The sequence below is a fragment of the Saimiri boliviensis genome, chromosome 5 (assembly GCF_048565385.1).
Source record: "Saimiri boliviensis isolate mSaiBol1 chromosome 5, mSaiBol1.pri, whole genome shotgun sequence".
NCBI lineage: Eukaryota > Metazoa > Chordata > Mammalia > Primates > Cebidae > Saimiri > Saimiri boliviensis.
In genome coordinates this window covers 68,036,182-68,056,458 of record NC_133453.1, presented here as the reverse complement: position 1 = coordinate 68,056,458, position 20,277 = coordinate 68,036,182, and the positions used below count along the sequence as shown (strand labels likewise).

Genomic DNA, 20,277 nt, shown 5'->3' with positions numbered 1-20,277 from the left:
TAAGTAGAAATTTGTTCTAAACCTACTTGTTATTTGTGACCGATTTTTTTTTCATTCAGGCATATAAAATTATAACTTAAATACTTTTTTACCTAAAAGATAATTTTGGATTTATGATGTGTTCTTGATTTTGTGGGTTGTGGTACGTTGTGGTTTTGTGTGTGTGCATGTACTCATGTAAGTTAGTGGTAGGCAGGAACATTCAGTAGTTACAAGTACAATATACATATCCCTGTATTGACTTATAGACTTATAAATGAGATTTTCAGCTGTTTTCCCATTTTGATTTATTTGGATTTTCAGCATTGGTTCAGTCTCCTGATAATTGTATAGTAATGTCACATACTTATTTTAAATTGAGTACTATTTCTCTGTCCATTCTCTCTGTTTTGAAATTGTTTAGCTGTACCTTACTGCTTCCTTAAAAAAACTGAGTATCCAGATTTCATCTCAAACATAGATCACCATCACTTCAAAGCTTTTGATTTAAAAGTAGCCCACATTGTCTCTCTTAAGTGTAGTGTATCTTTGTTTCTATTGCACCATTTCAGATATTAGACTTTCGAGGTCTGATATCAACAGCATGATATATACAGTTCCAAAAGTACTTATTGCTTTAGTAGTGTTACCAAATGTGGATGGAATAATACTCAACAAAGTTACTCTGATAAATTATGAGCACATAGTTAAGTCTGTCAAAATTAACTCAAGTCCTGATACATAAACCCATAATAAAATGTATATGTAATTGGTCTACTTATAGGAGACTTCGCTAACATTTTCACTTTTATGAAATTAGCAAAGCTGGAATCAGTGAGATGTTTGAGGGGCATCAAGGACCAATCACTGGCATCCATTGTCATGCAGCTGTTGGAGCAGTAGACTTCTCACATCTTTTTGTCACTTCATCATTTGACTGGACAGTAAAACTTTGGACAACTAAGGTATCTAAAATATAGATGTCTGCTATTTGCTCAGGTTTCTGATATAAGGTGGTGATCTAATACTGCATAGGAATGATGAAAACCTTTTAAATCACGTTTACTAATAGATCAAGACTGCTAAGACATAACACAGAGCCTTAGTAAACTACTAAATATTGTAGTTTTAATAAAAGTGTGCTAACAAGTATGGCAACCCTACACATAATCAAAGACCAGTCTTCCTACCACTTCAGTCTTTTCGAGTATAGAACTGTTTACCCTGAACTGCACTGGGGGAAAAAACCCTGAGTGTCTCGTATAGCACCTCATACAGTTGTTATTCAGCTCAGTACAAAAGCTATCCATTTGCTCTTTGGAGAGTTTTTAACAGCTTATTCAGAACTACAGTGGCTCATAGAGTTGATGGAAAATAGGGAAAAGAGAGAGTGAAACTGATTTACAGTAAGTCCTGTATAATAAGGCTATATGTAGTAAACTGGAATCATTAGGAAAGCATTGTGTAAAAGCATGGATGCATATATTTTTTTGTCATTCTATGATAAGCAGTTTAAATTCATTTATTTTGGTTTTAATAAACTTGAGTTATTTTAAAAACTCGTTTATGTGATAAAATGCTTCCTGATCCTCCAGCAGTTCCAGATAAATGTGACATTGTCTTGACCTGTTGAAAGTCTCAGGATAAATCCAAGTAGGCAGCTTTACCTCCTGTGATAGACTTGGAATTTCATTTAATCTCATTTTATAATTAAAGTGTCTTAACTTTGCTGTCTAGTTTTTCTGCGATGTTATATTATTACTGAGAAAATGCATACTCAGCATCAGATTCTATTTAAATTAACTCCTAATCTTTTCTTTTTTCTGTTTCCATCTGCCTTATCCTAAATATTGACTTTTAAATAATTTATCATGAGACAGTGTTTAGAGATCTTTGGTTCTTCAGTTTCTGTGAGAAAACCTAATGATATTAAGAGATGTTCTTCAGTATTTTGTGAACTCCTAATTATTTATCAAGTGTTGACCTTAGAAGTCTGGGATGAACTCGTTATTCATTCTCGTCCTTTCCTGATGCCTCCTTTCTGTCTAATACTGAAGCGAATTAGAAAACTTTGTCTCTAAAAGCTTGCCTTTTAAAATTGTGCATTTTGGGGTTTGGCATTAGCAGATATAAAAATAGTGTTTACCTTAACTCTAATGAAGGAAACAGATGCTTAACAGTGTTCAGCAAATAATAGGCACTTACCAATATTTAGTTCCTTTTTTACCTCTTAATGGGATCAGACAGAGCCTGAATACATTTAATAATACATTTAATAAGTCATCTCTTTCCTTTCTTTTTCTTGAAATTTTGTCCTTTTGATGAAATTTATGCAGTGGGGAAAGGTAGAAGAAGATGCTCAAAGCCTACCAGCAAAAAAATGCACGATCTAGCTAGCACAGGCTGAGCATCCCTAATCTGAAATCCTCCAAAATTTAAAACACTTTGAGCAGAGACAAGACACTCAAAGGTAACATTCATTGGAACATTTTGGGTTTTGGATTTTTGGATTAGGGATGTATAACCCTAAGTATAACACACATACAGCAGGTCATCAGCTAATGTTTTGTCATAAAATTGACAAGAAAAAACAACCGGGCTCAATAGCTCATTCTTATAATCCCAACACTTTGGGAGGCTGAGGCAGAAGGAATTGTTTGAGCCCAGATGTTCAAGACCAGTCTGGGTAACACAAGGAGACTCATGTTTACCAAAAATTTAAAAATTAGCTGGGCATGGTGATGTGCTTCTGTGGTCCTAGATACTTGGGAGGCTGAGGTGGAAGGATTGCTCACCTGGTGGGTCTAAATTGTCCCAGTCTGAATGAGTGTGAGTGTGTCTGAATGCGCCCTGTGATGGAATAGTAGCCTGTCCATGGTAGATTCTTGTCTTGTGCTCTGGCCAGCTGTGACCTTGAACTTGGAAAAGCAGGTTGGAAAATGAATGAATGAATATAAATTGTCATGAAGTAAAAATTTGTAAGATATATGGTAATCATACAAAGGCACGACAGTTAAAGGATGCAGTATGAACCACTCAGGGAGCCTGCCATCTTTGTCATTGTTTGTTTTAGAACTGCCTGGTGATAGGGCTGCTCCTTACAGTTTTCACTTTGCAGAACATTTATTCCTCAATTTAACCCACCACCTCTGCTACCACCATTATTTACTGGTTCACCAAAACTTGGGTTAGTAATTATTTCGTTTTTATTAATCTTTCTCAAATGTGGCAGGGTTGGGGAGCTTACGCCTGTAATCCCAGCACTTTGGGAGGCCAGGGCAGGTGGATCACCTGAGGTCATAAGTTCAAGACAAGCCTGGCCAACATGGTAAAACCCTGTCTCTACTAAAAATACAAAAATGAGCTGGGCATGGTGGCAGACGCCTGTAATCCCAGCTACTCAGGAGGCTGAGGCAGGAGAATCGCTTGGACCCAGGAGGAGGACTCGGCTGCAGTGAGCCGAGATCGTGCCATTGCACTCCAGCCTTGGTGACAAGAGCAAAACTCCATCTGAAAAAATAATAATCTTTCTCAAATGTATGTGTAGCTCACATTTTATTTCACTGTTTAATATTTTAAGTTTTTAGGGTCATTATTTAGAAATTTGGTGATGTTTTTGTGACCAGATAAATGCCATAGGGACTTAACTCTAGTTTATATCTTAGCCTCTGGTAAAACTGGTTTTGTTTTATGTTGTTTTGCTTAACATCATAGTTTCCAAGAATCTATAAATGGTGATGAGTGAGGACTTAACTGTGTTTTAAAATCTGAAAAAGTCCAGAATCAGAAATGTTTCTGGTTCCATGTATTTCAGATAAACCTATAAAACCAAAGCAAGATGCAGAATTGGTAAGATGAAGCCAACTGTTTCTCTAAAGGTTTCATAACAACCATGTAAGTTGCCAGATTTTTAGATATGCTTTCATCTTAGTAGTCCCATGTATAGTCACAGGAGACACTACATTTTTGTTAGATTGTTGGCCAACTTCCTTTTCAGTAATTGAAAGGAATTTTTTAAAAACTTTTATTTCACATTCAGGGGTATATGTAAAAGATGTGGGGGTTTGTTACACAGATTATTTCATCACCCAGGTATTAAGCCTAGTATCCATTAGTTATTTTTCCTGATCCTCTCCTTCCTCCCATCTTCACCCTCTGGTAGGCCCCAGTGTGCATTGTTCCCCTCAAGGTGACTACGTGTATGTTCATTGTTTAGCTTCCATTTATAAGTTAGAACATGTGGTATTTGCTTTTCTGTTCCTGCATTAGTTTGCTAAGGATATTGGCCTCCAGCTTTGTTAGGGTCCCCACAAAGGACATGATCTCATTCCTTTTTTATGGCTGCATAGTATTCCATGGTGTATATATGCCACATTTTCTTTATCCTATCAACCATTAATTGGCATTTAAGTTGATTCTACATCTTTGCTAGTGTCTTTATAATAGAATCATTAATACTCCTTTGGGTATATACCCAGTAATGGGATTACTGGGTCAAACCATATTTCTGTCTCTAGGTCTTTGAAGAATCACCACACTCTCTTCTATAATGGTTGAACTAATTTACACTCCCACCAACAGTGTAAAAGCGTTCCTTTTTCTCTACAACCTTGCCAGCATCTATTATTTTTTTACTTTTTAATAATAGCCATTCTGACTGGTATGAGATGGTACCTCATTGTGGTTTTGATTTGCATTTCTCTAATGGTCAGTGATGTTGAGCTGTTTTTTCATATGATTTTTGGCCACTTGTATGTCTTCTTTTGAGAAATGTCTGTTCGTGTCCTTTGCCCATGTTCTAATGGGGTTGTTTTCTTGTGAATTTAAGTTCCTTATAGATGCTGAATATTAGACCTTTGTCAGATGCATAAGTTGCAGAATTTTTCTCCCAGGTTGTCTGTTTACTCAATAGTTCTTTTGTTAATTAGGGGTGTTTTTTGGTTTTTTTGTTTGCTGTGCAGGAGCGCTTTAGTTTAATTAGATCCCATTTGTCAATTTCTGCTTTTGTTGCAGTTGCTTTTGGCATCTTTATTATGAAATTTTTGCCCATGGCTGCATACTAAATGGCATTGTCTAGGTTTTCTTCTAGGGCTTTTGTAGTTTTGGGTTTTACATTTCAGTCTTTAATCCATCTTGAGTTGATTTTTGTATATGGTTTAAGGAAAGGGTCCAGTTTCAGTTTTCTGCATATGGCTGGCTGGTTCTCCCAGCACCATTTATTAAACAGAGAATCCTTTCCCCATTGCTTGTTTTTATCAGGTTTGTCAAAGATCAGATGATTGTAGGTGTGCAAGTCTTATTTCTGGGTTCTGTATTCAGTTCCATCAGTCTGTGTGTGAAAAGAATCTTTTATTTTTTGTAGTTTGTTTCTTACTATCTCAGAGTGTTAGATGCCAGCATCCTTTGGATTTAAATTTGAGGCTTCCATCCTTATATACATTAACAATAGGATTTGAAAATGAAGAGTTCATTTTGACTAATCAAGAACAGAACTTATCCTGTCATAGCAGACTGATTGATACTTGCTTTTGTGGTATTACACAGCTGGTTGATGGGCTGTTGATATTTTTATTTTTGTATTTTACTGTATTTCAACATAGAAGTACCTTTTGAATAAGAATGACAAGTGGGCGTATCTCTTTCTCTGTTAATTAGGCTAAGCATTGCTTCCTTCCTTGAGCCTTATATAGAAGACTCATTTGTTCATTCAGTTGTCATACATGCCTCTGACCCTGTCCCCAACATCCCTCCAATGTTAGTGGACAAAGGATGGGCCACCATAGAAGAGGATGTTTTTATAAATGCCCAAGGACCCTTTAAAACTTTATCAGAAGAATTACCCTTTATTCTAACTTTTCTGCTCACATGTAGTTCTACTCTGTGAAGGGTAAAGCAGGAATAATCTGTTGAGTGAATACTTTTTTATTTAGCCATACTGTGGCTCCAGTGTCAATTTACTCTTCTGGTTAATTGTCTTGCTGGTGTTTATTTCTGCCCTGCCGAAAAACTGATGTGGCCTCTATGCTGCAGTAATGACTGATGGGCAGTGTTAATTAATAATTAATGGTAAAGAATAATAGACAGTGTTTTTAAAGTCTCTCTTTAAAAATATTGTTCTAATTTTATTTTAAACTTTTAAACCAGAGTCTTCACACTCACGAACTTAACAGACTTTAAATGTTTTGCTTCTCTGCCTCTACTTTTTAAGTACTCTCTGACTCTCTGACTCTAGGAATTGAGTCTTCATAAACTGGAAGACTGAATCATGAGATAGTGCTACACCTTTGTGTCCTTAAGATCTGGCTCTGCCCTGATAGCAAACAGGATTTCTTTCTCTTCTCTCTTTCTGTCAGTCCTCAAAAAATCCCTGGGAATCTTAGTTTGGCACAGCCTCAAATTTAGTTCAAAGTAATCTACTTCTGCAGCCAGCCACTAATCTTTACCTAGCCAGAGATTTATAATTCAGTCACAGAGTTCTGTTTCATCAATTTGTTTTCATTACTTTATTGGACTCAGCTATTTTTAATACATACAGGTTGAGCACCCTAATCTGAAAATTCAAAGTCTGAAATGCTCCAAAATTCAAAACTTCTTTCTGTTACTAATGTGACACTCAAAGGAAATGGTCATTGAAGCACTTCAAACGTCAGATTTCAGATTAGGAATACTCAACTATGGCTAGGCGTGGTGACTCACGCCTGTAATCCCAGCACTTTGAGAGGCCGAGGCGGGCAGATGACGAGGTCAAGAAATTGAGATCATCCTGGCCAACGTGGTGAAACCCCATCTCTACTAAAACTACAGAAGTTAGCTGGGCATGATGGTGCACGCCTGTAGTCCCAGCTGTGCAGGAAGCTGAGGCAGGAGAATTGCCTGAACCTGGGAGGTGGAGGTTGCAGTAAGCCTGAGATCACGCCACTGCACTCTAGCCCGGTGGCAGAGCCAGACTCCTTCTCAAAAAAAAAAAAAAAGGCTCAACCATAAGTATAATGCAGATATTCCAAAATCCAAAAAAAAAAAAAAAAAAAAAATTGAAATGTGAAACATTTCTAGTTCCAAGCATTTCTGATAAGGGATGTACAACCTGTACAAGACAAACAAGTAGATTATTTTCTGTGTATTGAAGTTTAAACTAATAAAGACATTAATATGTTTAAAAGGCTCGGTTACCATCTCAAAATACCAAATTTTAAATTCACAGCAGAAGCACTTTGGCAGGTCTGAAAAATGGTTGGGAGAATAAGTGAGGAATGAAAGCTTCTGCAGGGTAGCAGGGATTATAGAAGAGTTTGATTATGAGTAGACGTGGTAGATTCACTTAATGTTCTACCACATTTAACCATACATGTTACAGATTACTGTTAAAACATAAGAATTATTTATTTGGGGACAAGATGTTTTAATGTGTACACAAATCCTTATCAGAATCATTTTTACTACAAAATGATGAAGTTAAGATTAATATGGTAATCAGACTTTTGTAGTCCATACACATCTTGAAATTATTCACACTTTCTGATATGTCTTAGAATCCCTCCTTACTTTAATAGCTTACCTATTTAACTCTCTGAGGACGCCAGCATTAAAATAGGGTTAAAAGATCCTACTAATCCTTAGAATAACAACTGTGCATATTTAGACAGGTTAAAATGAAAAAATACTTTGAAGTTGGGGTGTTCTTAGGAAAGACTACCTATCCATCTGGACCCAGGCCTGCACAGCAGCATTTGCCTCAGTAACTTGCTACTGGCCAACGTCCAGCCTCTTCTTTGCATATTCAGAAACTCAATTTATTCAGTATACTAGAGTTGATTAGACAGGGAGTGCTAACGGGGGCTAACAGGCTCCTAAGACAGTGGTGCATTGGAGAATGTCAATTTATTAATTTACAATGAAAAACGTAACTGCCGGAAGGCCCAGATACTCCTACGGGCCTGACCAGCTCATTGTTTCCCTGTAGACGATCCACATGGGAAGCCAAATTATAATCAGAAGATTGCTTGGTAAGTAAGGAATTGGAACAGAAGTTGTTTTATAATTTGAATGTTTAATGGCACCAAGCTAAGATAGCCTGATTCATTCATCTTCAAGTAGAGATAGTCTTGCCATGGGGTAGTAATTCTCAAAATCCATTGGTTGAGACTCCCTTTCTCTTGGACAATGCTTGAATGGGTACTGTCTTCATTTTCCTAATAAGAGTGTTTCTTTGTATTTCTATTTTAATAGACACATTTGTTCTCAAAAAGTTAGTATGTTCAGTCAGGTTATATAGAAAGGTATTTCTGACCTTGGAATCCTTTTATTTTGAAAGATTATTTATTTCTCTTCTGATCCAAACTGATGACATACTTATTTCTCAGTTCTCTAGGAAGCATTTCACAATTATCTTCATATGTTTAATGTAGGGACTCTCTTTGTTATTAATCTGGAACTCCCCGTTTACCCCAGCTTTGAAAAATAATCTGCATTCTTTTCCCAAAGTGGCCATAACAAATTTTACCACAAACTGGGTGGCTTAAAACAACAGAAATTTATTCTTTCACATTTCTGGAGGCTAGAAGTCCAAAATCAAGGTGTTGACAGGCTAGTTACTTTTAGAGGCCCTGAAGGAGAATCTGTTTCTTGTTTCTCTTGGCTTCTGGTGGTTGCTAGCAATCCTTTCTGTTCTTGGCTTGCGGCTACCATCACTCCAGTCTCTGCCTCCATCATCAGATGGCATTCTACCTGTTTGTTTCTATGTCTGAATTTTTCTCTTTTTTTAAGGATACCAATTATGCTAGATTTAGGACCTACCCTAATTCAGTATGACCTCATCTTAACTTCATTACATCTGCAAAGACCCTATTTCCAAATAAGGTTACACTTACAGATATCAGGTAGACACGAATTTTGGGAATACACTATTTAACTCAGTGTACAACCTAAAGAACTTAGGAAAAATATGCTTGTCTCGTGGCCATACTGGGTGATCTCAGCTAATTGCAACCTCCACCTCCCAGGTTAAAGCAATTATCATGCCTTGGCCTCCCAAGCAGCTGGGATTACAGGTATGTGCCACCATGCCTAGTTAATTTTTCTATTTTTGATAGAGACAGGGTTTTGCCGTGTTTGGCCAGGCTGCTCTCGAACTCCTGGCCTCAAGTGATCTGCCTGCCTCTGCTTCCCAAAGTGGTTGGGTTACAGTGTGAGCCACCACGCCCAGTGTTGTTTTTCTTTTTATTTTAATCTTTTACCTAGTTGCAGTGCATCCTGTTTTTGCCTCTGGCTGCATATTAATCCACTGAGTAGATAATTTTTTTCTTTTTGGAGGCAAAGCCTCCTCGCTCTGTCACCCAGGCTGGAGTGACGGTGGCACGATCTCAGCTTAGTGCAACCTCTGCCTCCCGGGTTTAAGCAATTCTTCTGCTTCAGCCTCCCGAGTAGCTGGGAATACAAGTGCCCGCCACCATACCCGGCTAATTTTTGTATTTTTTTTTTTAGTAGAGGTGGGGTTTCACCATGTTGGCCAGGCTGGTCTCGAACCTCAAGTGGTTAACCCACCTTGGCCTCCCAAAGTGCTGGGATTATAGGCATGAGCCACTGCGCCTAGCCCTGATGAATTTTTTTTTAACTTTTTTTTAGGTTCAGGAGTACATTTTGTTTGTTATTTAAGTAAATTCATGTCATGGAAGGTTATTGTACAGATTATTCCATCACCCAGGTACTCAGCCTAGTAACCATTTTTTGAGACATTGAGCAATCTTCTTTTATATTATAAATACAAATAAGCTTTAATCTAATTTGCATATAGCTTTGTTCATATTTTGTGTCATATAAGAATGGAATCATAAAGTGTAAAATACTTATTTGTGTCCGGCTTCATTTGCTCAACATTATATTTGTAAGATTCATTTATATTTTTTAGTATAGTTGTAGATTATTCATTCTCTCTGCTGTATACTATTCCATTGTATAAATAGATCATACAATGGAATTTATTCATTCTAATGCTGATGTTATTTGCATTAATTCCAGTTAGGGACTATTACAAATAGTGTTGCTGTGAGCATAATTGTAGATATCTTTTGATGGCCATAAGCAGTCATTTCTGTTGGGTATGTACCTAGAAGTGGAATTACTTGGCCTTTGATGGAAGACATAAAATTGCCTAAAAATAAGCTGTTTTTGACAAGTACGCTATCACCTCAGGAGTCAGAGGCCTTAGCACAGTGGTTCTTAATCATTGGTGTGCATCAGAATCACTAGTGGAACAACAGCAGAGATACTGATGAAGCGCATCTGGAATTGAGCCCTACATCCGTATTTTTCAAAAGCTCTGCAGATGATTGTGCACATCCTAAGTTAAAAGCCACCTTCTTGGCCAGGTGCGCTGGCTCACACCTGTAATCTCAACACTTTGAGAGTCCGAGGTGGGCAGATCACAAGGTCAGGGGTTCCAGACCAACCTGGCCAACATGGTGAAACCCTGTCTCTACTAAAAATATAAAAATTAGCTGTGTGTGTGGTAGCGCCTGCCTGTAATCCCAGCTACTCGGGAGGCTGAAGCAGGAGAATCACTGGAACCCAAAGGCAGAGGTTACAGTGAGCCAAGATTACACCATCATACTCTAGTCTGGGCAACAAGAGTGAAACTCCATCTCAAAAAAAGAAAAGAAAAGAAAACCACCTTCTCAGAGTGAGACTTCCTTTGGCAGTGTTATCAGGGAGAGTGACAGATAATTAGAAAAGGTTTTTAATTTTGTGTTTAAAGTTTTATTAAAATTTCGGTTTTTAAGTTAAACGTTTTTGGCTATTAAAATGATCATGCTGTTGACATTTACTATCATATCTCAAAAATTTTAATTCACAGTTTAAAATATTATAGAAAATCTCAAATAGATACAAAAGCAGAGGGAATAATATAATTAAGCCATTATTGTTCCCAGCTTCCACAGTTATCAACACATGACCAATTTTGTCTATACTTAACTCTGCATTATTTAAAATCAAGCCTACACATATCATTTCAACTGTAAATGTTCAGTATGTATCTCTAAAAAATAAAGTCTTAAAAAATACTGTCATATCATTAAACCCCCCAAAATGAACATTGACTCCTTACTTTCATCAAATGGCATTTCCATGTTCAATTTTTTTTTTTCTTTTTACTATTTACATGAAGCAGGATCCAAAGGAAGGTCACACATTTGCGACTGACATATTTCTTTTTCTTTCTTTCTTTTTTTTTTTTTTTTGACAGAATCTCGCTCTGTGGCCCAGGCTGGAGTGCAGTGGCCCAGTCTCGGCTCACTGCAACCTCTGTCTCCCAGGTTCATGTGATTCTTGTACCTCAGCCTCCTGAGTAGCTGGGATTAGAGGTGCCTGTCACCACCCCCAGCTAATTTTTATATTTTTTGTAGAGATGGGGTTTTGCCATGTTGACCAGGCTGGTCGCAAACTCCTGGCCTCAAGTGATCTGCCCTCCTCAGCCTCCCAAAGTCCTGAGATTACAGGCGTTGAGCCACCTTGCCCAGCCACAATTGGCATATCTTTCAAGTTCCTCTTTAAAATAGGCTTTGCATCCCTCTTTTCTTTAATTGCTGTTTTGTTCTTGAGGAAGAAACCAGATTGGTCTCTGTAGAGTTGGTCCTGTAGAGTTTCTCAGTCTCAATTTTGTATTCCTGTGGTGTCATTCATATTAACATGTGTGTTTGCAGATTGTTTATGTTACCATAATGAGATGCTTACCCTCATGAATGACTTAGCTATTATGACTTGGTTATCCACCAGATGTTAATGTCTCTTCAGTCTTTTTGGTCATCTGAGGCTCATTTTACAGTAGATGACTCAGAAGGTGCCCAGAGGTGCATTATTCCCATATTCCACAAAAGTGTATGATTATGAAGATTAGTTTGATTGTTTATAAAATCCATAACCGACATTTTCTTTCTTTGCATGCCTTACTCACTCTATGGACTTCTGGAAAAAAGCATTGCTGTCACATAGTTGATGACAATCTGATTTTCTTTTCCCTACTTGCAATTTGGTCTTTTTAAAAAACCTGGGTGATGAAATGTTTTTTTCCCTTTTCTTTACAGGATCAATGTTCCTAGAAACACAGGATACCCTTTGTAGTGTCAAGCTGTCTTTTATTTTAGGAGAGTTCTTTTGAGTTGTTTTTAATATTTATTCTGTATTACTGCTTTGGATTTCTTTTTCAGGACCTGCCATTGTAGATGTACCTTCGCTGATCTTCTTTATCACTTTTTTAAAAATCACTGTCTCTTCTTTTAAAATCAGTTTCTTTTTAAATAACAGTTTTATTGAGCAAAATCCTTATACCATGAAATTCACCCTTTTAAAGTGTACAATTCAGTGGTTCTTAGTATGTTCACAGAGGCATGCATTATCACCAGTATCTAATTTTAGAACATGTTCAAGTTTTAGAAAGAAACCTTACACCCTCCACATTCTCCCCTACCCCCATAGCTCCTGGAAACCACTAATCAATCTACTTTCTATTTCTTTGGATCTGCCTATTATGGACAGTTGATGGACATTTCATGGAATCATACGATTGTGTACTGGCTTATTTCACTTTGCATAATGTTTCAAGGGTCATCCCTTCATATCGATACTTCTTGTATCAATGTGTTGTTCCTTTTATAGCTGAACGATACCCCATTGTATAGATATACCACTTTTTGTTTATGCATTTAGCAGATAATAAACACTTCAGTTGCTTCTACTTTTTGGCTATTATGAATAATGCTGCTGTGAATGTGCAAGTTTTTATTTCTCTCAGGTATATACCTAGGAGTGGGATTGTTGGGTTACATGGTAACTAATTAGCATTTTGAGGAACTGCCAAACAGTTTTTCAAGTGGTGGTACCATTTTACTTTCCCCAGCAAGGTATGAAGGTTCTGATTTCTCATATCCTTAGCCACATTTGTTACTTTTTTTATTCTAGCTGTCCTAATGGTATGAAGTGATAATCTCATGGTGCTTTTGATTTGCATTCCTCTCATGACTAATGATGTTGAGCATCTTTTATGTATTAATACTTATTGGCTGTTGTAAGCACTCTGGACACAAGTCATGTATCAGATATATGGTTTGCAAATATTTTCTCCCATTGTGTAGGTTCTCTTAACTTTCTGGATGGTATCATTTGAAGCACAAAAGTAATTAATTTCAAAATAGCTCAATTTATCTACTTTTCTTTTGTCACTTATGCTTTTGGCTTCTTATCTGAGAAATCATTGCTGAGTTCAAGGTCACAAAGATTTACTTTTATGCTTCCTTTAAGAGTTTCATAGAGTTTCGTAGTTTTGGCCAGGCACAGTGGCTCATGCTTGTAATCCTAGCACTTTGGGAGGTGGAGGCAGGTGGATCACCTGAGGTCAGGAGTTCAAGAACAGCCAGGCCAACATGGTGAAACCCCTTCTCTACTAAAAATACAAAAATTAACTGAATGTGGTGACATGTGCCTGTAATCACAGGTACTTGGGAGGCTCAGGCAGGAGAATCACTTAAACTCAGGAGGCAGAGGTTGCAGTGAGCCGAGATTGTGCCACTGCACTCCAGCCTCTGATGACAGAGCGAGACTCCATCTCAAAAAACAACAACAACAACAACAACAAAAAAAGGTGATAGTTTTACTTTCCATTTAGATCTTTGATACATTTTAGTTAATTTTTCTCTATGATGTAAGTAAGGAAGGAGGAATCCAGCTTGCTTGCTTGCTAGCTTTTCTTTCTTTCTTTTTCTTTTTCTTTTCTTTTATATCAACATTGAGACAAGGTCTCACTGCCATCGCCCAGGATGAAGTACCACGGCGTGATCTTAGCTCACTGCAGCCTCGAATTCCTGGGCTCGTGATCCATCCACCTTAGCCCCCCAAGTAGCTGGGACTATAGGTGCATGCCACCACACCCAGTTAATTTTTATATTTTTTTATAGAGGGAGGATTTTTCCATGTTGCCAAGTTGGTCTCAAACTCTTAAGCTCATGAGATCCACCCACCTCGGCTTCCCAAAGTGCTGGGATTACAGGCATGAACCACAGTGCCTGGCCCAGCTTTATTCTTTTGCATATGTGTATCTAGCTTTCCCAGCACCATTAGTTGAAAAGACTGTTCCTTTCCCATCTGATTTTCTTGGCACCACAATAACTTTTATGGAATCTGACTGAGATCTTTTTCTTTGCTATTGTCTACTAGTGAAATGAATTTTTCTATACTTTTAGGAGAGGGAATGGGCAAATATAGCTTTCCTAATTCATTTTCTACGTTAAAGCTCTCTCTTCTCTGGCTTTTGCCCTGTAATGTGAAAATACATGTATCTTTTACTTTCTGAGATACGCCTTTTCTGCTTCCCTCCACCACTTTTATCTGAACTTTCCTTTGTCTCTTTTGTCCGGCATTCTACAACTTGGATTCTACTCCCAGCAGTTTCTCTTCTGTGAGACTTTTGTCTTGGAAAGGAACTTTGATTTGTTAACTTTGAGAGTTCGTAGCACCCACACTGTACCATGAGACCTTACTTATGCATTTACAGTTGACCCTTGAATAATGCAGGGGTTAGGAGTGCCAGCCCCCATCCTAGCAGTTCAAAATCCACATATAATGTTTGACTTCCAAAAAAACTTAATTACTAATAGCCTACTGCTGACCAGAAACCTTACCGACAGCATAAACTATTGGTTAATACATATTTTTATGTTATATGTATTATATACTGAAATCTTAAGGCAAGCTAAAGAAATGAAGATGTTAAAAAAATCATAAGGAAGAGAAAATATATTTGCTATGCATTAAGTGGATGTAGATCATCATAAAGGTCTTCATCCTTGTCATCTTCACAGTTGAGTAGGCTGAGGAGGAAAAGAGAAAGGAAGGTTTGGTTGTGCTGTCCCAGGCGTGGCAGAGGCAGAAGAAAATACGAGTGTAAGTGGATCTGTGCAGTTCAAACCTGTCTTGTTCAAGGGTCAGATGTATTTATAAATGGAATTGTGCCAAACTGCCTCCTAGTTTTTGCTGCTGTCCTCAGATTGGCCCACCACACTGTCCAGTGAGCATCTGCTATGACTGTGAGGTTCTGTTCTTCACCTGTCAGAAGTTCTTGTGCCTTCCTTTTTCTTCCCACACAGACACTGATACCAAGCAAATCTTACAGTTTTCAGAAGTTTGTTTCTACCTGCTTTTATTTGGAAGTTTGTCTACTGATTCTGCTGTAGACACTGTCTGTGAGTCTTTGCTCTTTCTTTCATTGCTTTATCTGATTTTATGGGGAGATCTAGAGGACATTCAAAAAGTACACTGCTATTGTCTTATCTTCCCAGAATCTTCTCATTGACAAATGTGTTTGAAGCATGTTCTATTTCTTTTTTCAAACAGTATGGCATTTACAAGTTAAAAAGAAAATGCAATCAATAGTTGATTCTTAGTTTATAATACCAGGTAATTCTGCAGTGAAACAAATTATAGGAACTTTTTCTAGGCTAAGTTAAATATTATAAAATGTTATCATACCTGTTGAATGTATGTCATTATTTTTTTTCCGGTAATAAGTAGTTTAATGACTTGCATGTCATATTTGGACTATGCTAAGAATCAACTTTTCTCTTTCAGAATAACAAGTCTTTGTATTCCTTCGAAGATAATTCAGATTATGTTTATGATGTTATGTGGTCACCTACCCACCCAGCCCTGTTTGCCTGTGTGGATGGCATGGGGAGATTGGATTTGTGGAATCTCAATAATGACACAGAGGTGAGCAGGAAAATAACAAAAATTGCATTGAAAAATAGAAAATTGGATATTTATTGAATAATTTGTGAAATTTCTTTTATTCCAAAGAATGTAAAAGGGCTCTGTGATTGTAGCTTCATCACAAAGAAATCAAATAAGCTTTGTACCCTAAATAATAAACAGCATGCTGTGAAGAACTCAAGGGAGAAATAATGTTGCCAGGAGCACTGGGGCATTTCCTTTTACTTCTAAAAAGCCCTATCATGTCTCTAATGTCCTGGCAAAATCTCATTCATAAGGTAACTGGGATATTTTTCATTCATAGGCTAGAAAGCAGATAGTTTCAGACTGTTGAAGTATGTTAACCTTAATTCTGAATTTCTAAATTATCTCTTAGCCTTGATAGGCTTGTATATCATCCATAAACATTAGTCTTATCTTGATTTGTTTGAAGGAAGGAAAAATGTATTTCGATGAGATTTTTTCCATGAAGGATTGAAAACAGAGTATTACTATAAAATGAATGTAGAAACTATCAAATTTCCTAATTGCTGTATTAAAATCACTTATTAGCAATTATATTTAACTGCAACTCTTACTTATTTTTAGCCACATGTATTTTTACCACCTTAGAGAAGCTTAAAATGTTCTTAGAATTCTGTTCCATGTTGCTATTGGTAATAGAAGTAATATTAACAGTTCTGTCAATGACCGTTACTGAGAGAAAGTCAACTCAGATCTCCCACATCTCTTCCTACCAGTTTTGTTTTCTTAATTTGGATTTTGGTCTTATAGAGTTGAGGTTGCAATTAAATGTGGATTGAAATCTAATATTTCTTTTTAACAATTTTGGTATTCTATGTATGGGGTTACATTATTTGGGATGACTAATATAAATTAGAGAGTTTTTTTGGTCAGATTTCAAAATTAAAAAAAAATTTTACTATACTTTAGTCTGAATCAACCACTGAATGTTTGCTTCATTTGAAGCAAATAAAACTTCTTCCTCAGCAAAGGAGAGGCACAGTCAGATTCCAGGGAGCTGGTGCCACTGTGTTGGTGTCAGCATCCTGCCTCCCTCCAGCTAGCTCATGAAACAGGAGGCTTACAGATTCACACTGTCTAAACAGTTCATACCTTCAGTATGAACTGTTTCTAGGAACTGTGAGTCAAATATAGGTTTCAGCTGATAGAGATACATGCTGCACAAGTGATTCCTGTCCTCTACAGTTAAACCATAATCTGCTCATGAGGGCTTTTGAAGTGTTTTCTTTTTAAATGGGTTTTGGCCATATGTTTTCAGACAGCTTGACTTCTTAAAGAAGTTAAAACAACAAAAAAGGACTCTTTATTCTAGAAAAGATCTTTCAGAATAATGTGTCTAGTCTCCTGAGAATTTTTTATACAAGGACTTGTTATTTTCCCAAACCATTTTCAAGGATTGACTATAAATGTCATTCAGAATATATCACTGAAGAAGAAGAAAGTTGGGGAAATTCTTTATTTTCATTTTTAAAAATGTAGCCAGAATGAGAGAAGAATTACTGTTTTACATGTTTATAGAAAACTTGATGAAACTTTTAACACTGTCCTATATTTTAAATGACTTTAGGTACCAACTGCCAGCATTTCTGTGGAGGGTAATCCTGCTCTTAATCGTGTGAGATGGACCCATTCTGGCAGAGAGATTGCTGTTGGTGATTCTGAAGGACAGATTGTCATATATGATGTGGGAGAGGTATGGGACTCCCTGCCTATAATTTTGACACATATATTTAGTTGCATTGTAGTAAAGGTATTTTTGCAGCTAACCCTAGGCTTTGAGGTTTATAAGTTGTATAAACTATATGGTTGTAAAGATAAAACTTACTTTCTACCACAAAAGCAAGTCTTGAAACTAATTTTCTTTCTAAACCAAATGGTCTGTGTCCCCATGCAACAGATTGTGAGGCTAATACAGTAAATACATTGAAAGTAACTTGTTTATTGAAGCATGCATTATTGGAAATTAGGCACTTCTTCAGGGAGAAGTTTGGAGTTATAGGTAGACTTCGGGGTTTTATTAATATTGAAATAAGATTTATTTTTCTGTATTTATTAATTTGTTTGGGCTAGGTTGTAGAAACCAAAAGTAATTCTTTGGTGAATCATCTATGACTTTATGAAATGTGCATCTTAACTCTTAAGCCTTCATGCAAAGCCATAGTAATGGAATCCAATAGGATGAGCTACAGCTTTCTCGTCTTTGATGCTCTGATTGGCTGAACACAAAGCCCAGGGTGGATTGCCTCTTTTTTCACCCTGGCTAGCATGTTTAGTCACTTTCCTTTGCTATGCTTCATAATTTTCTCCTCTCGATATCCCATGGCCTCTAGCAATTGGATCTGGTGGGAGGTAGATTGAATCATTTAGAGCAGCAAATTAAACTGCACAAATGGAAATGTTCTATACCTGAACTGTCTAATATGGTAGCTTCTAGCCACCCACATTTGGCTATTGAACACTTAAAATGTTGCTACTACAACTGAAGAACTGAATTTTTAATTTTAATTAATTTTAATATAAATAGTCAAATATGGCCAGTAGCTACCCTACTGGATAGTGTAGATTTAGAAACAGGCAAAGCTGTTTGCCACAGTGAGTGGTTTGTAACCTAACATGACAGTGTCAGACTCCTATGATATTATAATGGCCGTTATCAAAAATATTTGTTATTGGGGCCAGGCGTGGTAGCTTACGCCTGTAATCCCAGCACTTGAGGAGGCCAAGGTGGGTGGATTACCTGAGGTCAAGAGTTTGAGACCTTCCTGGCCAACATGGTGAAACCTCGTCTCTACTAAAAATACAAAAATTATGCGGGTGTGGTGGTGCATGCTTGTAAGCCCAGCTACTTGGGAGGCTGAGGCAGGAGAATCACTTGAACCTGGGAGACAGAGGTTGCAGTGAGCTGAGATCATGCCACTGCACTTCAGCCTGGGCAACAGAGTGAAACTCTAAAAAAATTGTTACTGGGCTGCCTTTGTGAAGTAAAGCATCACAAGCCTCTTTCGCCCTTTTGCTATTGGTACAACACTGAAGTGGTAAATAGCAGCATAGCTTTTGATGAAGGAATTAAAGCATCAAGAAAGATTACCTTATGCTCCAAACAAAAATACTTAACAAGAAACCAGCCCCTTATGAACCATGCTTCAAACACTGTTTCAGACTAGGAATTGTGCAAAAATACAATTAAAAAAATTTCAAGGAATTTCTCTCCACCAGAAGAACCCATGAGATGATGCATAGGAGTTATATTTACAAAGCATCATTGTTACTCTCTCTTGCATTGGTGGTGATAATAGCAAAGTCATTTCTGAGGCTGTCACAACACACTTCACAAACACCGTCTTTTGTTTTTGAAATGTTGTAAATCATTGTTATAGTCCCTGTAATTATGGAAAGGCCATTGAGGTCAATTATTACTTTTTACTGGAAAAGTTATTTGAAAACAAACTGAATAATAGTGGGTGAGATGATCTTTTATTTCGTTGTATATAAAACATTGTCTTTCTTTTAACAGCAGATTGCTGTTCCCCGAAATGATGAATGGGCACGATTTGGCCGAACACTTGCAGAAATTAATGCAAACCGAGCTGATGCAGAGGAGGAAGCAGCTACCCGAATACCTGCTTAGTTCCTCAAAAGGGGAGTGTAACTAGTGGATTTGGGACAGGTTCTTAAGTAGATCCCAAGACTATTTGCATGCTTCTGTCTAAATGATAATTAAAAGGAAATTCCATGGATTAAACTGTGGGCTTAATGCAGCAAGGAAACTTACAATGTCCCTTTATATATAACATGCATCTTGTTTTGGATTTGTGTCTTTTTTTAATACAGCTGATTGACTTCACAGAAAGCAGCTTTTTTGAATTCTGATACACAGGTGTATGTTAGTTATTTTGAATTCTTTTCAAATTATAACACTGTATGCAGTTATTTCTAAAGCATAGATGAAATAAGTTCTGCATATTTTTAAATAATCACAATTCCTTGTTACACAGATAATGTTCTCATTACCCATAATCTGTAGGAACTTTGTTTATCCTTAGCCATAGTATGCATACACCTATCCACGTTCCATTCTAACCTCCTTTGTTGTCTTTATAGTTCATGTGGTAGTTACCTATAAATAAAAACAAATATGCGTTAACTTTTCAAATTTTCATTTTTACTCCTTACAACTTGAATTTTTCCATCTTTTATGAAATCTATTTTTCCCTATCTTTAAGCTCCTGTTGTGAGCAGCCATCTCAAATCCTGTAGAGCTGTGTGCCCTAAATATACCATGTAATATACACTGTATATCTCCTAGTGCATTATGAATTGATGTCTAGATAATCTGTTGATGAAAAAATTTCCCCTAGGTTAACTTCTCCTTTACTGTCTTATTTTCTTTCCATCTAAGATTTATTTTCTTTAAAGGATAAATAGAAAGCTGCCTATAATTTTCACTGATTAAGAACTATGTATGTGACCAGACTGAAAGTAAAGCCTTTGCAAGAAATTGATTTCATAATTTCAGTAACC

At 37.0% G+C, this 20,277-nt stretch overlaps 1 protein-coding gene across 13 annotated transcripts in view; it reads left to right on the top strand.

Annotated features, from left to right (window-relative positions):
• DYNC1I2 (dynein cytoplasmic 1 intermediate chain 2) overlaps positions 1-19,909 on the top strand; it is a 55,591-nt gene extending 35,682 nt beyond the window's left edge. For 8 of the 13 annotated variants that reach the window (XM_074399470.1, XM_074399474.1, XM_039469871.2 and 5 more), the window contains 4 exons: positions 800-944; positions 15,592-15,732; positions 17,324-17,449; positions 19,271-19,909. In XM_074399470.1, the coding sequence (XP_074255571.1) occupies positions 800-944; positions 15,592-15,732; positions 17,324-17,449; positions 19,271-19,384 (526 nt within the window). In that variant the 3' untranslated portion in view covers positions 19,385-19,909. The remainder of the gene's footprint in view (positions 1-799; positions 945-15,591; positions 15,733-17,323; positions 17,450-19,270) is intronic. The other 5 variants (XM_074399473.1, XM_074399475.1, XM_074399480.1 and 2 more) reach the window with 1 other exon arrangement.
• The last annotated feature ends 368 nt before the right edge of the window (positions 19,910-20,277 follow it).